Source organism: Carcharodon carcharias, chromosome 2 (assembly GCF_017639515.1).
Source record: "Carcharodon carcharias isolate sCarCar2 chromosome 2, sCarCar2.pri, whole genome shotgun sequence".
Classification (NCBI taxonomy): Eukaryota; Metazoa; Chordata; class Chondrichthyes; order Lamniformes; family Lamnidae; genus Carcharodon; species Carcharodon carcharias.
Genome location: NC_054468.1, coordinates 2,183,609 through 2,200,810, shown reverse-complemented (window position 1 = coordinate 2,200,810; position 17,202 = coordinate 2,183,609). Strand labels below are relative to the sequence as shown.

Genomic DNA, 17,202 nt, shown 5'->3' with positions numbered 1-17,202 from the left:
TATCTAAATGAATGTGCTAATTAAGAATGGATGGTAGGGTACTCAAGGTATAGCTCTAGTGGGTGTGGGGGGAGCATAAAAGATTTAAAAATGTTTAAAAATAATGGAAATAGGTGGGAAAAAGAAAAATCTATATATTTTATTGGAAAAAAACAAGAGGAAGGGGGAAGAAACAGAAAGGGGGTAGGGATGGAGGAGGGAGGTCAAGACCTAAAGTTGTTGAATTCAATATTCAGTCCGGAAGGCTGTAAAGTGCCTAGTCGGAAGATGAGGTGTTGTTCCTCCAGTTTGCGTTGGGCTTCACTGGAACAATGCAGCAAGCCAAGGACAAACATGTGGGCAAGAGAGCAGGGTGGAGTGTTGAAATGGCAAGCGACAGGGAGGTTTGGGTCATTCTTGCGGACAGACCGCAGGTGTTCTGCAAAGCGGTCGCCCAGTTTACGTTTGGTCTCTCCAATGTAGAGGAGACTGCATTGGGAGCAACGAATGCAGTAGACTAAGTTGGGGGAAATGCAAGTGAAATGTTGCTTCACTTGAAAGGAGTGTTTGGGCCCTTGGACGGTGAGGAGAGAGGAAGCGAAGGGGCAGGTGTTACATCTTTTGCGTGGGCATGGGGTGGTGCCATAGGAGGGGGTTGAGGAGTAGGGGGTGATGGAGGAGTGGACCAGGGTGTCCCGGAGGGAATGATCCCTACGGAATGCCGACAGAGGGGGTGAAGGGAAGATGTGTTTGGTGGTGGCATCATGCTGGAGTTGGCGGAAATGGCGGAGGATGATCCTTTGAATGCGGAGGCTGGTGGGGTGATAAGTGAGGACAAGGGGGACCCTATCATGTTTCTGGGAGGGAGGAGAAGGCGTGAGGGTGGATGCGCGGGAGATGGGCCGGACACGGTTGAGGGCCCTGTCAACGACCGTGGGTGGAAAATCTCGGTTAAGGAAGAAGGAGGACATGTCAGAGGAACTGTTTTTGAATGTAGCATCATCAGAACAGATGCGACGGAGGCGAAGGAACTGAGAGAATGGGATGGAGTCCTTACAGGAAGCGGGGTGTGAGGAGCTGTAGTCAAGGTAGCTGTGGGAGTCGGTAGGCTTGTAATGGATATTGGTGGACAGTCTATCACCAGAGATTGAGACAGTGAGGTCAAGGAAGGGAAGGGAAGTGTCAGAGATGGACCATTTGAAAATGATGGAGGGGTGGAGATTGGAAACAAAATTAATAAATTTTTCCAAGTCCCGACGAGAGCATGAAGCAGCACCGAAGTAATCATCGATGTACCGGAGAAAGAGTTGTGGAAGGGGGCCGGAGTAGGACTGCAACAAGGAATGTTCCACATACCCCATAAAGAGACAGGCATAGCTGGGGCCCATGCGGGTACCCATAGCCACACCTTTTATTTGGAGGAAGTGAGAAGAGTTGAAGGAGAAATTGTTCAGTGTGAGAACAAGTTCAGCCAGACGGAGGAGAGTAGTGGTGGATGGGGATTGTTCGGGCCTCTGTTCGAGGAAGAAGCTAAGGGCCCTCAGACCATCCTGGTGGGGGATGGAGGTGTAGAGGGATTGGACGTCCATGGTGAAGAGGAAGCGGTTGGGGCCAGGGAGCTGGAAATTGTTGATGTGACGTAAGGTGTCAGAGGAATCACGGATGTAGGTGGGAAGGGACTGGACAAGGGGAGAGAGAAGGGAGTCAAGATAACGAGAAATGAGTTCTGTGGGGCAGGAGCAAGCTGAGACGATCGGTCTACCGGGGCAGTTCTGTTTGTGGATTTTGGGTAGGAGATAGAAGCGGGCCGTCCGAGGTTGGGCAACTATCAGGTTGGAAGCTGTGGGAGGGAGATCCCCAGAGGAGATGAGGTCAGTGACAGTCCTGGAAACAATGGCTTGATGTTCAGTGGTGGGGTCATGGTCCAGGGAGAGGTAGGAGGAAGTGTCTGCGAGTTGACGCTCAGCCTCCGCAAAGTAGAGGTCAGTGCGCCAGACAACAACAGCACCACCCTTGTCAGTGGGTTTGATGACAATGTCAGGGTTGGACCTGAGAGAATGGAGTGCAGTAAGTTCAGAGAGAGAAAGATTAGAATGGGTGAGAGGAGCAGAGAAATTGAGACGACTAATGTCGCGCCGACAGTTCTCAATGAAAAGATCAAGAGAAGGTAAGAATCCAGAGGGAGGGGTCCAGATGGAGGGAGAATATTGGAGGTGGGTGAAAGGATCCGTTGAACGGGGAGAGTACTCCTGCCCAAAGAAGTGAGCCCGGAGACGAGGACAGCGGAAGAAGAGTTCAGCATCGTGCCGAGCCCGAAATTCATTGAGCTGAGGGCGTAAGGATATGAAACTAAGTCCTTTGCTGAGCACTGAACGTTCAGCATCGGAGAGGGGAAGGTCAGGGGGTATAGTGAATACACGGCTGGGGCTGGGATTGGAAGATGGGGTGGGGACGGAGGGACAGGCAGGGGTGGAGGGTCCTAGATGGGTGTTGGTGTCGATGAGTTGTTGGAGCTTGCGTTCCTTAGCACTTGAGAGAAAGAGAAAAAGTTTCTTGTTGAGGCGTCGGATGAGCCGAAGAGTAAAATGAAACTGGGGGCATGCGCAGCTTTGAAAAAGGGTACAGCGTTGTTGCTGGAGGGAGAGGTCGAGTGTGTTCATATGGCGGCGCATGGCACTGAGTGTGGATTTCAGAATGTGACGGGAACAGCAGTCCGAGAAACGTTTTATGTCCCGGAGATACCTGTAATCCTGGGTGGGTTCGAAGCATGAGGGGTGGAATTTCAGTTGAAATCCACGTAGGGTAAGTCGGAGATGGAGACAGTCACTGAGAAAGGAGATATGGCTGTGAAAGCGGGTTTTAGTAAACACCTTGTCAAACACCAGGAGAGAAATGGAAAGCAATGAAGGTGAGCAAGGCAAAAGAGAGATACGGAAATCTTGTCGCAGAGATGAACAGAACTTCTTCAAGGAGCTAAGCATTTCTTGAAGAGCAGTGGCAGTCAATTAAACACAGAGATAAAAACAAAAAAACTGCGGATGCTGGAAATCCAAAACAAAAACAGAATTACCTGGAAAAACTCAGCAGGTCTGGCAGCATCGGTGGAGAAGAAAAGAGTTGACGTTTCGAGTCCTCATGACCCTTCGACAGAACTTGAATGAGTCCAAGAAAGGGGTGAAATATAAGCTGGTTTAAGGTGTGTGTGTGGCGGGGAGTTGGGGGGGGGTGGTGGGGGGGGTGGTGGTGTGGGAGGTTTGGGGGCGGGAGGGAGAGAGAAGTGGAGGGGGTTGGTGTGGCTGTAGGGACAAACAAGCAGTAATAGAAGCAGATCATCAAAAGATGTCACAAACAACAGAACAAAAGAACACATAGGTGTTAAAGTTGGTGATACTATCTAAACGAATGTGCTAATTAAGGATGGTAGGGCACTCAAGGTATAGCTCAAGTCGGGGTGGGGGGCGCATAAAAGATTTAAAAATATTTAAAAATAATGGAAATAGGTGGGAAAAGAAAAATCTATTTTCCCTCACGTTGGTTCTCTCACCACCCGCTGCAGGTCCAAGCTGCAAGATATGTCCTTAAGTACTTAATCAATTAGTCAACAGTGATACTAAATGTTTTGTTTTCTTTTCGGGTTCTTCAGGGTTTGTCTATTTCCCTAAGAAAGCTACTTAGTAGTAGTTTGTAAAAATCATCATTATTTATTTACAGTACAATGTATATCTCAGTAACTCAACATGAAGTTGGACTTCTCCTTCCCTCCAAATCTCTTTGGCACTCACCTTAAATCAGTGCTCCCTGGTTTCCATCCTTCTGTTAATGGGAAGAGTTTCTCCCTACCTACTATATCCACCCAAACCCCTCCCGCATGCCCCCGCCCCGCTCCCCCACCGATGATTTTGAACACCTTATCAAATGTCCTTTTATAAATAATAAATAATAAAAAGGATAAATGGTTCTTTTTCTGGATGGCAAGCTGTAACTAGTGGGGTGCCACAGGGTTCGGTCCTTGGGCCCCAACTATTTACAATCTATATTAATGACTTGGATTCAGGGATAGAAGGTACGATAGCTAAATTTGCAGATGACACCAAAATAGGTGGGAAAGTAAGTTGCAAGGAAAAAATAAGAAATTTACAAATGAATATGGACAGGTTAGGTGAATGGGCCAAAATTTGGCAGATGGAGTTTAACATGGATAAGTGTGAGGTTATCCATTTTGGTCAGAAGAATAAAAAGGCGACTTATTATTTAAATGGAGAGAAACTTCAGAATGCTTCAGTGCAGAGGGATCTGGGTGTCCTCGTGCATGAATTGCTGAAAGCTAGTTTGCAGGTTCAGCAGGTAAAAAGGAAGGCAAATGGAATTTTGGCATTTATTTCTAAAGGAATAGAGTATAAAAATAGGGAAGCGCTGTTGCAAGTGTACAAGGCATCGGTGAGACGACACCTGGAGTACTGTGCACAGTTTTGGTCCTCTTATGTGAGGAAGGATGTAGTTGCATTGGAGGAGATTCAGAGGAGGCTCACTGAATTTATTCCAGAGATGCGGGGCTTGTCTTATGAGGAGAGATTGAGCAGTTTAGGCCTATACTCATTAGAGTTTAGAAGGATAAGAGATCTAATTGAGGTATATAAAATGCTAAAGGGGATAGACAAAGTAGACGTGGAGCGGCTGTTTCTCCTTGTGGGGTATTTTAGAATGAGAGGCCATAGGTTTAGGCTAAGGGGTGGTAGATTTAAATCAGAGATGAGGAGGAATTACTTTTCTCAAAGGGTCATGAATCTGTGGAATTCACTACCTCAGAATGCAGTGGATGCCGGACGTTGAATAAATTTAAGGAGGAGATAGACAGATTTTTAATTAGTAATGGGTTGAAAGGTTATGGGGAGAGGGCGGGAAATTGGAGTTGAGGCCAAAATGAGATCAGCCATGATCGTAATGAATTGTGGGGCATGCTCGAGGGGCTGAATTGCCTACTCCTGCTCCTAGTTCTTATATTCTCCTCTCAACCTTCTTTTCTGTAAGAGAACAGTCCCAACCTCTCCAACCTATCCAGATAACTGAAGTCACTCATCCCTGGAACCAGTCTCACAAATATTTTCTGCACTCTCGCCTTCATATCTCTCCTAAAATGAGCTGTCCAGAATTGGACACAGCACTCTGGTTGAGATTGGCCCAGTGTTTTAGACGTTCATCTAACTTTCTTACTTTCTTACGCTATGCCTCTATTTATAAAGCCCAGGATCTAGTCAGTATTATTAACCACTTTCTCAACCTGCCTTGCCACTTTGAATGATTTGTGGACATATACGCCCCGGTTACTCTGTTCCTACACCCCTTTTAGAATTGTGTCCTTTATTTTATACTGCCTGTTCTCATTCTTCCTACCAAAATGATTCACTTCATTAAATTTCATTTGCCATTTGTTCACCTCTTCACCACCTGTCTACGTCCTCTTGAAGTTTATCACTATCCTCTTCATAGTTCACAATACTTTTAAGTTTTGTGTCATTCTTAAATTTTGAAACTTGGCCCTGCACACCCAAATTTAGGTCTTCAATATTGTGATGACCTACATGCTGGGAAAAAAAACTATATTTTCTTTTGTGCAATGTCCCTTTAAGACCAAAGTGGGCTGATCAGTACCCAATACAGGGTATTGTTGCTAATTCTTCAACTATTCCTTTTATAAGATTAAAATATGGCTACGTTAAAGGTCTTGTTACAAAATAACACATGAATAGGAGCAGTCAACCATATGGCTCATCTATTCAAAAATGATTATGGCTTCAACTCTGCTCTCCTGCCTGATCCCCAGACCCCTTCACATCTTTCCTAAAGTGTGGTGTCCAGAACCGAATGCAATGCTCCAGTTGAGGCCGAACCTGAGTTTTATACAGGTTTAACATAACTTTCTTGCTTTTGTTCTCCATGTCCTGAATTTTTGCACAGATGGAGGGGCTCTCCAGCTTAGGGAAAATGGCACTGGAGGCCCAAATCTGTAAGAGGGGAGGGGAGTGCAGGCAGGTTGGACTTTGCAAATCCATGGTTCACAGAGGCAATTTCAGATCCAATTTTCATTGGTCTGATATCCAATGCATGACTTGTAAACTTTAAATCAATCAGGAGAGGGTCTAAGCTTAGCAGAGTTCTTTGGAAAGGTAGAGTACCCTTTTGGATATAGTCCCAGAACACCTTTGGGAGAGGTGGGATGCCCTTTGGGAGAGGTAATGTGTCTTTTGGGAGAGGTCAAGTTTCCTTTGGGATATTAAAAGTTGACATGAGTGTGCATAAAAAAAGTGGATAAACTCATTGGAACTGTCAGCTCAGTGGAACTGTCAAGGGATTTGTCAAGCTGTCAAGGCATTTAAATCTCTTTCCTTTTAAATATTTGAAAAACTTTCTGTTAAAAAAATCAGTGCTTGCAATTTCACTCTACCTGTAACATAAGCCTAAGGGTTTTCATTAAAGGATTAGTACTGCATGATTGATTTCACAACTTATCATTATCACAGTGGGGTGCTTGTCAGTTCACAATTTGATTGGCAGCTCCAAGTGCTTATAAAATCTTTGAAGTCGGACTATGGAAACAAATGTTTGTTGTTGTAAGGGATTAAGTGGTTTAAGGAATTTAAACATTACTGAGTGGGTTTTTATCAGTGAGATTCTTTGTAATTAGCGAATTCATGAATAGACACAAAACTTTATTTTATTTCCTCTCAGCATAGGTCTTCAGGTCTGCCCATGGTGGATACTGGGTGAATTGGCATGGAGGGTGTCAGGTAAAAGGGTAGTAGTTGGGGGACCATGGGTTGGCATGAGTTGGCACTAAGTTGGCATGGTGCTAAAAGGCCTATGGGAGATTGGTGGAGTAACATAGGTTGTCATGGAGGGTATGAGGGGCCACAGGGTGAGGGTGGGGGCATGAGGTGGCATGGGTTGGCATGAATTAGGCATGGGGAGTGTGTGGGGTGAGGGGGTGTGACAGGTGAGGACTGTTTTTTGGGGGGGATTTTGTAACTGGAGCAAAGTGCAAGGTCACCGAGGTCAGCCTTATGCCTACCCCGTCTCTGCACCTGGGAGACCCTGTGCTGCCTCCAAACTGTTACCGAGGACAGTGGGCCTGAATCCTGTTACACCCCACTCTCCTCCCCCGAATGAAAATCGAAACTTCCGGGGCTATTTTCCAGGAGTCCAGTTCATGGAGCCAGGAATTCGGGAGCGAAAATTCAGGCCTATGCTCCGTGCTCTCAACCTGTTTTGCCTTCAATAATTGAATTGCATATTCCCACAGGTCCCTCTGTTCCTACACCCCTTTCAGAATTGTGCTCTTTATTTTATATTGCCTCTCAATGCTCTTCCTACCAAAGTGAATCACTATGTGCTTCTTTGCATTAAATTTCAACTTTTAGTGGTCTGCCCATTGCACCAACCTGTTTATGACCTTTTGAAGTTCTACACTATCCTCCTCACGGTTCACAACACTTCCACATTTTGTATCATCTGCAAATTTTGAAATTGTGCCCTGTACACCAAGGTCTAGGTCATTAATATATATCAGGAAGAACACTGACCCCTGGGCAAATCCCCTATAAACATTGCTCCAGTCTGAAAAACAACATTTAACCACTACCCTCTGTTTCCTGTCACGCAACCAATTTCATATCCATGTTTCTACTGTCCTTTTTATTCCATTAGCCCTAACTTTGTTCACAAGTCTGTTGTATGGCACTTTATCAAATGCCTTTTAGAAGCCCATGTACACCACATGAACAGGATTACCCTCATCAATCCTTTTTGTTACTTCATATATAAACTCAAGCAAGTTAATTAAACACAATTTGCTCTGAAAAAACTCCATGCTGGATTTTCTTAATTAATCCTCATTTGCCCAAGTGACCAGTAATTTTGTCCTGAATTATTGTTTCTAGAAGCTTCTCACCACTGAGATTAAACTGATTAACCTGTAGTTGTTGGGCTTATCATTATGCACTTTTTGAATAACTATGGGGTATGCTATTTGAGTTCTTACATTGTGCAATGAGAAATAGTTAATACCTTATAGTAAAAGAGCCTCTAGGAAAGAGTGATCATAATGTCATCATATTTAATGTTGAGTTTGAAAATAATTTATTTAAGTCTGAAACAAAGGTATTAAATCTGAACAAAGCAAACTATTTGTGTGAAATGGCTGAGGTAGATTGGGGAACTAGCTTAAAATATATAATGATAGATAAATAATGGCAAACATTGAAAGAATTAATTTATAATTTATGACAAGTATACATTCCCATAAGGAATAAAAACCCTACAGGAAAAGTGGCTAAGAAGACAGATTTCCTCACTGAGTGACGCCACACTGTACCTGAATAGTGTAAAGGATAGGTCGACCAACATCAATGGCTTTGAGAGTCTTGTTGTTGTTTAAAACCGTTGCGAAAGCAATCAAGCTTTGAATTCCCTGAAAACACAGAACAAAAAGAATCATCAATTCTACACCAGAAATAACAACGCTATCCTGCAGATAGTGCAACTTCAACTGAGAAGAGGAAAAAAGACTTGAACCAGCTTCAAAGATGGATGGCTTTTATGATAAAACATTTACCTAACAGTTTTAACGTAACTTAAAATCTCAACATTTCAATGAGAAGGGCACAATAATGAGACAGATACAGGTTGGAAATAGTAGGAGAGAAAATTATAGAAAAATACAGGGTGTAGATGGTGTAATGGTATTGTTGCTAGATTATTAATCCAGAGACCCATATGATGATCTGGAGGCCAGGTTCAAATCCCAGCACAGCAGATGGTTGAATTTGAATTCAATAAAAATCTGGAATTAAAAGTCCAATAAAAACCATTGTTGATTGTTGCAAAACCCCATCTGATGTCATACCCAACAAATGTGATTGAATGTTTTGAGGGGGTGACCAGGTGTGTAGATGAGGGTGGTGCAGTTGATGTAGTTTATATGGATTTCAGCAAAGCCTTTGACAAGGTCCCACATAGGAAATTTATAAAGAAGGCAAATGCACATGGGATACAGGGTAATTTGATAAGGTGGATTCAAAATTGGCTTAGTTGTAGGAGACAGAGAGTAATGACAGAAGGATGCTTTAGTGACTGGAAGCCACTGTGCTGGGTCCCCTATTATTCGTCATTTACATAAACGACATAGATGACTTATGTGGGAGAAGGATTAGTAAATTTGCAGATGACACAAAGATTGGCCGGATGGTTAGCAGTGAGGTTGAGTGTCTTGGGCTACAGGAAGATATAGACGGGATGGTCAAATGGGCAGATAACTGGCAGGTGGAATTTAACCCTGAAAAGTGTGAGGTGATACACTTTGGAAGGAGTAATTCGACAAGCAAGTATTGTGGAGGAATAAAATACATGTATAATTGTGAATGAAATAAAATACATGTATAATTGGGAAAGGAAATTAAAATCCATGTATAATGAAATTACTGTAGAATGTCCCCAAACAGTCACGCAGCCAGCACATAAATTAGCAAATCAAAGGGCCGGTGCTACCTTCCCAGACTAAGGGGCTCCGGGTGTCAGATACGATTGCAAAATCCAAGATGAAAACAAACTATTGTGTGTGCATTGCCCAAGATATGTAGCCATTAACACTATCTATTTGCTGAACCATCGACATTGTCCTGTCTATTTGCTAAACCATTGACATTGTCCTGTCTAATCGTTAAATCACTAACACTGATCATTATCCTTTGAAGCCATTTGAAACTATTGTAATTGCCCAAGTTTCTGTCACGAACCTTTTGCTATATCTATGTGTGTAAAGAGGTGTTAGTGAGAGACTGGTTCGCTCCATTGTATGCGACTAGGCTCTCCGGGATATCATGATTTTAATAAAGACTTCCTAGACAAGCCTCCAGGGTCTGAGTGTACACTTCGTTTTTCCACAACAAATATTCAATGAACGGCATGACACCAGGAAGTTCTGAGGAACAAAGGGACCTTGGCGTGTGTGTCCATAGATCTCTGAAGGCAGAGGGGCATGTTAGTGGGGTGGTGAAAAAGGAATATGGGACACTTGCCTTTATCAGTCGAGGCATAGATTACAAAAGTAGGGAGGTCATGTTGGAGTTGTATAGAACCTTGGTGAGGCCACAGCTGGAGTACTGTGTGCAGTTCTGGTCGCCACATTGTAGGAAGAATGTGATTGCACTGGAGGGGGTGCAGAGGAGATTCACCAGGATGTTGTCTGGGATGAAACATTGAAGTTACGAAGAGAAGTTGGATAGATTTGGGTTGTTTTCGTTGGATCAGAGAACACTGAGGGATGACCTGATTGAGGTGTACAAGATTATGAGGGGCATGGACAGGGTCGATAGGGAACAGTTGTTCTCCTTAGTTGAAGGGTCAGCCACAAGGGGACATAAGTTCAAGGTGAGGGGCAGGAGGTTTAGGGGGGGATGTGAAGAAAAACATTTTTACCCAGAGGGTGGTGATGGTCTGGAATGTGCTGCCTGGGAGGGTGGTGGAGGCGGGTTGCCTCACATCCTTTAAAAAGTACCTGGATGAGCACTTGGCACGTCATAACATTCAAGACTATGGGCCAAGTGCTGGTAAATAGGATTAGGTAGGCAGGTCAGGTGTTTCTCATGTGTCGGTGCAGACTTGATGGGCCGAAGGGCCTCTTCTGCACTCTGTGATTCTGTGAAATTTGTCTTCCTTACCTGGTCTGGTCTACATGTGACTCCAGGCCCACAGCAACGTGGTTGAAATGGCCCAGCAAGCCACTCAGTAACGAACCGCCTCAAAGACACAAAAATGAAATGAAACCAGACAGACCACCCGGCACCAACCCAGGCACCGGAAACAACAACTGCAAACTCAGCCCTATTGACCCTGCAAACTCCTCCTTACTAACATCTGGGAGCTAGTGTCAAAATTGGGAGAGCCGTCTCACAGACCATTCAAGCAACAGCCAGACATAGTCATCCTCACGGAATCATACCTTACAGACAACGTCCCAGACTCCACCATCACCATCCTTGGCAAATCCTGTCCCACTGGCTGGACAGACCCAGCAGAGGTAGTATACAGTCGGAGGGAGTTGCACTGGGGGTCATCAACACCGACTTCGGACCCCATGAAGTCCCAGAGAATCAGGTCAATCATGGGCAAGGAAACCTCCTGCTGATTACCACATACTTCCCTTCCTCAGCTGATGAATCAGTGCTCCTCCATGTTGAACATCACCATCACTGAGGGTGGCAAGGGTGCAGAATGTACTCTGGGTGGGGGACTTCAATGTCCATCACCAAAAGTGGCTCAGTAGCACCACTGCTAAAGGACATAACTGCTAGACTGAGTCTGTGGCAGGTGGTGAGGGAACAAGCAAGAGGGAAAAACATATTTGACCTCATCCTCATCAATCTATCTATTGGAGATGTATCTGTCCATGACAGTATCGGTGGGAGTGACCACTGCACAGTCATTGTGGAGGGGAGGTCCCACCTTCACATTGAGGATACCCTCTATCATGTTGTGTGGCTCTACCACCATGCTAAATGGGATAGACTTCAAACAGATCTAGCAACTCAAGACTGGGCATCCATGAGGCACTGTGGGCCATCAGCAGCAGCAGAATTGTACTCGAACACAATCTGTAACCTCATGGCCCAGCATATCCCCCCCTCTACCATTACCATCAAGCCAGGGGATCAACCCTGGTTCAATGAAGAGTGCAGGAGGGCATGCCAGGAGCAGCACCAGGCATACCTAAAAATGAGGTGTCAACCTGGTGAAGCTACAACACAGGACTACTTGCATGCATAAGCATAAGCAGCAAGTGATAGACAAAGATAAACGATCCCACAACCAACAGACCAGATCTAAACTCTGCAGTCCTGCCACATCCAGTCGTGAATGGTGGTGGACAATTAAACAACTCACTGGAGGAGGAGGCTCCACAAATATCCCCATCCTCAATGATAAGGAGCCCAGCACATCAGTGCAAAAGCTAAGGCATTCGCAACAATCTTCAGTTGGAAGTGTTGAGTGAATGATCCATCTTGCCTCCTGTGGAGGTCCCCAGCATCACAGATGCCAGTCTTGAGCCAATTCGATTCACTCCATGTGATATCCAGAAACGGCTGAAGGCACTGGATACTGCAAAGGCTCTGGGCCCTGACAATATTCCGGCAATAGTACTGAAGACTTGTGCTCCAGAACTTGCCACGCCCCTAGTCAAGCTGTTCCAGTACAGCTACAACACTGGCATCTACCCAGCTATGTGGAAAATTACCCAGGTATGTCCTGTACACAAAAAGCAGGACAAATCCAACCCGGCCAATTACCGCCCCATCAGTCTACTCTTGATCATCAGCAAAGTAATGGAAGGGGTCAACAGTGACCCCTTCCAACAAGCGGCACTTGATTAGCAATAACCTGTTCACTGAAGCCCAGTTTGGGTTCCGCCAAGGTCACTCAGCTCCTGACCTCGTTATAGTCTTGGTTCAAACATGGACAAAAGAGCTGAACTCCCGAGGTGAGGTGAGAGTGACAGCCCTTGACATCAAGGCAGAATTTGACCGAGTGTGGCATCAAGGAGCCCTAGCAAAACTGCAGTCAATGGGAATCAGGGGAAAACTCTCCGCCAGCTGGAATCATACCCAGCACAAAGGAAGATGGTTGTGGTTGTTGGAGGTCGGTCACTTCAGCTCCAGGACATCACTGCAGGAGTTCCTCAGGGTAGTGTCCTCGGCCCAACCATCTTCAGCTGCTTCATCAATGGCCTTCCTTCCATCATAAGGTCAGAAGTGGGGATGTTCGCTGATGATTGCACAATGTTCAGCATCATTTGCAACTCCTCAGATACTGAAGCAGTCCATGTCCAAATGTAGCAAGACCTGGACAATATCGAGGCTTGGACTGACAAGTGGCAAGTAACATTCGTGCCACACAAGTGCCAGGCAATGACCATCTCCAACAATAGAGAATCCAACCATAGCCCCTTGATGTTCAATGGCATTACCATCACTGAAACCCCCCACCATCAACATCCAGGAACTGAACTGGACTAGCCACATAAATACTGTGGCTACAAGAGCAGGTCAGAGGCTGGGAATCCTGCTATGAGTGACTCACTTCCTGACTCCCCAAAGCCTGTCCACCATCTACAAGGCACAAGTCAGGAAGTGATGGAACACTCCCCACTTGCCTGGATGAGTGCAGCTCCCACAATACTGAAGAAGCTGGACACCATCCAGGACAAAGCAGTCTGCTTTATTGGAACGCCATCCACAAACATTCACTCCCTCCACCACCAATGCGCAGTAGCAGCAGCGTATACTGACACATGCACAGATACACACAGAAACACACACAAATACACTGACACACACAAATACACACACTGACAGATACAGACAGATACACACTGAAACACACACAAATACACACACTGACAGATACACATAGATACACACTGAAACACACACAAACACACTGACACACATAAATACACACACTGACATGCACAAACACTGACACCCACATCACTGACACATGCACACAACGACATGTACAAACACTGGCATGTACACACACTGACTTGTATATACACACTGGCACACAGGCCCACACACAAGACACACATATGAATACACACTAATGCATATTCAGATACAAACTGATGTATGCACATGCTGGTACCTGGGCACAAACAGCCATATATACACACTAACACAAACTGCCATATACACACACTAACACACAAATTTGTAGACACTAACACACATTAACATGCTCATGCACTGACACAAACAATTGTGCATGCACACAAACCAACACAAGTTCACACACAGACAAGCACACACTGGTCCATGCACTCATGCTTATAGGTGCCCACACATTGATATACGCTCACAAAACTGTACATACTTCTACATTAACACACACTGACACAGAGACACACTGGCATACCTGCAAACTGACATGCTCTCATACACACTAACACATATGCACTGACAATCTGACATACACATGCTGACACACAATAACATGTGTACAGAATAGAGAGTACTGAGGCTCAGGTCTCTCCTCTCTGCAGCTTTCGCTTCGCTGGCTGATTCCACAATTAACCCCTCGATCACACAATCCGTGTGCCATGACTTGGCTCAGAGATCCTGAGCAGCTGATAGTTAGTCAATAGTGAATGGTTTGTGTTACTGAATCTTACTGAGCGACTCACCACATCACAGTCACCGAGATCTAGTGATTCCAATGTCTTGTTTAGTTGAAGCATTGTTGCAAAGTGCATTCCACCTGTATTGCCAATTTTATTTCCAGTCATCTTCAGAGTCTTCAGTGTTCTGTTTAACTGCATTAAAAGATTTTATTTACATTGAGTTTGTGTCCTTGTAATTTGCAAATAAAGTTTCGTTAAAGGAATTTTAACTCAAATCTTTTTATCTCCCACAATGCAACTTCAGAACCCAAGCTGCAACCCCAATTCCAACAAATAATCATCACCTTTAATCGTATTTGAAACAACCCCCAATCCAGGACCTGCTCAAACCCCCTCCCTAGTTAGGAAAACCCTCATACCTACCCACTCCCTACCCTGTCAGCAACAGTTAATCCAAAAGCCAAAGCAGAAGGAAAGAGACAGAAATCCCAACACACCGGCTCCAGGTCCAGTAGCATATTGACCCCATCAGGAGGTTAAATCACACCCAAACCAGCCTTAGCCTGTCCTTCTCACACAAATTTCCATTGGACATTAACCCCTGCTTCAGGTGGGTCAGAGAGGACCCCTGTGACAGCAGCAGCTTGAGTACGACATCTATTATCATGTGCAAGGCCTCAGTCTGCGGTCAGTTTAAAGTGCCTGTTGAGCTCTCAGAGCAGGACTTGTTCCGTTCCATCGTGTGATGGCTGAGAATTTCAGATACTCACCTGCAAACCTTTAGCCAACCATTCAGCTCCATTGCGGCCAATCTCATTACACATCAGGATGAGATCAGTAAACGTGCTGGTTTCCTAGAGGGTGAAGATTCAGAAGTGATATCCAGAGGGTAACAATAAGCAGGGAGTCACCAGACACACCCACACAAAGAAGAATAATACACAGATATTCACAACACAGGATGAACTGATTCAAACCCCTACTTTGGTTATATCAGTCTCAAAAATCCCACTGCCCCATGCTCTCCCCTTTTCCTTGTGTCAATCCCAAACTAATCTCACTGCCCTGCTCTCTCGCCCGTTAGCCCTCTATCAATCCCAAACTAATCCCAATGCCCCGCTCTCTCCACATAGCCGAGTATAAGTCCCAAACTAATCCCACTGCCCATGCTCTCCCCATATCCTTGGATCAATCCAAATCTAATCCCACTGCCCTGCTCTCTCCACATAGCCCTGTATCAATCCCCAATCTAATCCCACTGCCCTGCTTTCTCACCCCTTAGCCCAGTATCAGTCCCAAACTAATCCCACTGCTATGCACTCTTCATATTGCTCTGTATCAATCCCAAACTAATCCCGCTGCCCCACCCTCTCCCCAGAGCCCTGTATCAACCCCAAATTAATCTCACTGCCCCAATGTCTCCCCAGAGCCTTGTATCAATCCTAAACTAATCCCACTGCCTGCTCCCTCCCCCTTTAGCCCTGTATCAATCCAAACCTAATCCCACTGCCCTGCTCTCCCCCTCTAGTCTTGTATTAATCCCAAATTAATCCCATTGCTCCGCTCTCTCCCCATAACCTGTATCAATACCAAACCAATCCCACTGCTCTGCTCTCTCCCCATAGCCCTGTATCAATCACAAACTACTCCCACTGCTGTGCAATCTTCACATTGCTCTGTATCAATCCCAAACTAATCCCAATGGCCTGCTCTCTCCCCATAGCCCTGTATCAATCCCTAACAAATCTCAAAGCCAGGCTCTGTCCCATAACCCTGTACCAATACCAAACTAATCCCACTGCCATGCCCTCTCCCCTGTTAGCCCTGTATCAATCTCAAACTAATCCCACTGCTGTGCAATCTTCACATTGCTCTGTATCAATCCCAAACTAATCCCAATGGCCTGCTCTCTCCCCATAGCCCTGTATCAATCACAAACTACTCCCACTGCTGTGCAATCTTCACATTGCTCTGTATCAATCCCAAACTAATCCCAATGGCCTGCTCTCTCCCCATAGCCCTGTATCAATCCCTAACAAATCTCAAAGCCAGGCTCTGTCCCATAACCCTGTACCAATACCAAACTAATCCCACTGCCATGCCCTCTCCCCTGTTAGCCCTGTATCAATCTCAAACTAATCCCACAGCTGTGTTCTCTCCCCCCTCAGCTCTGTATAATACCCAAACTTATCCCACTGCCCTGCTCTCTCCCCCCCTTAGTCCTGTATCAATCCCGAACTAATCCCACTGCCCTGATCTCTCCCTCCCAAACTACTCCATTGCCCCACTCTCTCCGCATATCCCTGCATCAATCCCAAACTAAACCCACAGTTCCACTCTCTCCCCCCTTAACCCTGTAGCAAACCCAAACTAATCCCACTGCTCTGCTCTCTCCCCATAGCCCTGTATCAATCCCAAACCAATCCCACTGCTCTGCTCTCTCCCCATAGCCCTGTATCAATCCCAAATTAATCCCACTGCCCCGTTCTCTCCCCATAGCCCTGTATCAATCCCAAACCAATCCCACTGCTCTGCTCTCTCCCCATAGCCCTGTATCAATCCCAAACCAATCCCACTGCTCTGCTCTCTCCCCATAGCCCTGTATCAATCCCAAACCAATCCCACTGCTCTGCTCTCTCCCCATAGCCCTGTATCAATCCCAAACCAATCCCACTGCTCTGCTCTCTCCCCATAGCCCTGTATCAATCCCAAACCAATCCCACTGCTCTGCTCTCTCCCCATAGCCCTGTATCAATCCCAAACTAATCCCACTGCTTCACTCTCTCCAATTTGTCCTGTATCAATCCCAAACTAATCCCACTGACACACTCTCTCCCCGTTAGCCACGTATCAATCCCAAACTAATCCCACTACCCTGCTCTCTCCCCTTGGTCCTGTATCAATCTCAAACCAATCCCACTGCTGTGTTCTCTTCCCCCCTTAGCTCTGTATCAACCCCAAAATAATCCCACTGCCCAGCCATCGCCCCTCCTTAGTCCGGTGTCAATCCCAAACTAATCCCAATGCCCTGATCTCTCCCTTCTTAGCCCTGT

The 17,202-nt window shown here is 45.6% G+C and overlaps 1 protein-coding gene across 1 annotated transcript in view; it reads right to left on the bottom strand.

The window, feature by feature from the left end:
• LOC121270382 (leucine-rich repeat-containing protein 34-like) overlaps positions 1-14,973 on the bottom strand; it is an 85,922-nt gene extending 70,949 nt beyond the window's left edge. Inside the window, exons 1-3 of the mRNA XM_041175690.1 lie at positions 14,920-14,973; positions 14,213-14,341; positions 8,348-8,443 (exon numbers count right to left, since the gene is read on the bottom strand). Of these exons, the coding sequence (XP_041031624.1) occupies positions 8,348-8,443; positions 14,213-14,341; positions 14,920-14,973 (279 nt within the window). The remainder of the gene's footprint in view (positions 1-8,347; positions 8,444-14,212; positions 14,342-14,919) is intronic.
• Positions 14,974-17,202: the final 2,229 nt, after the last annotated feature.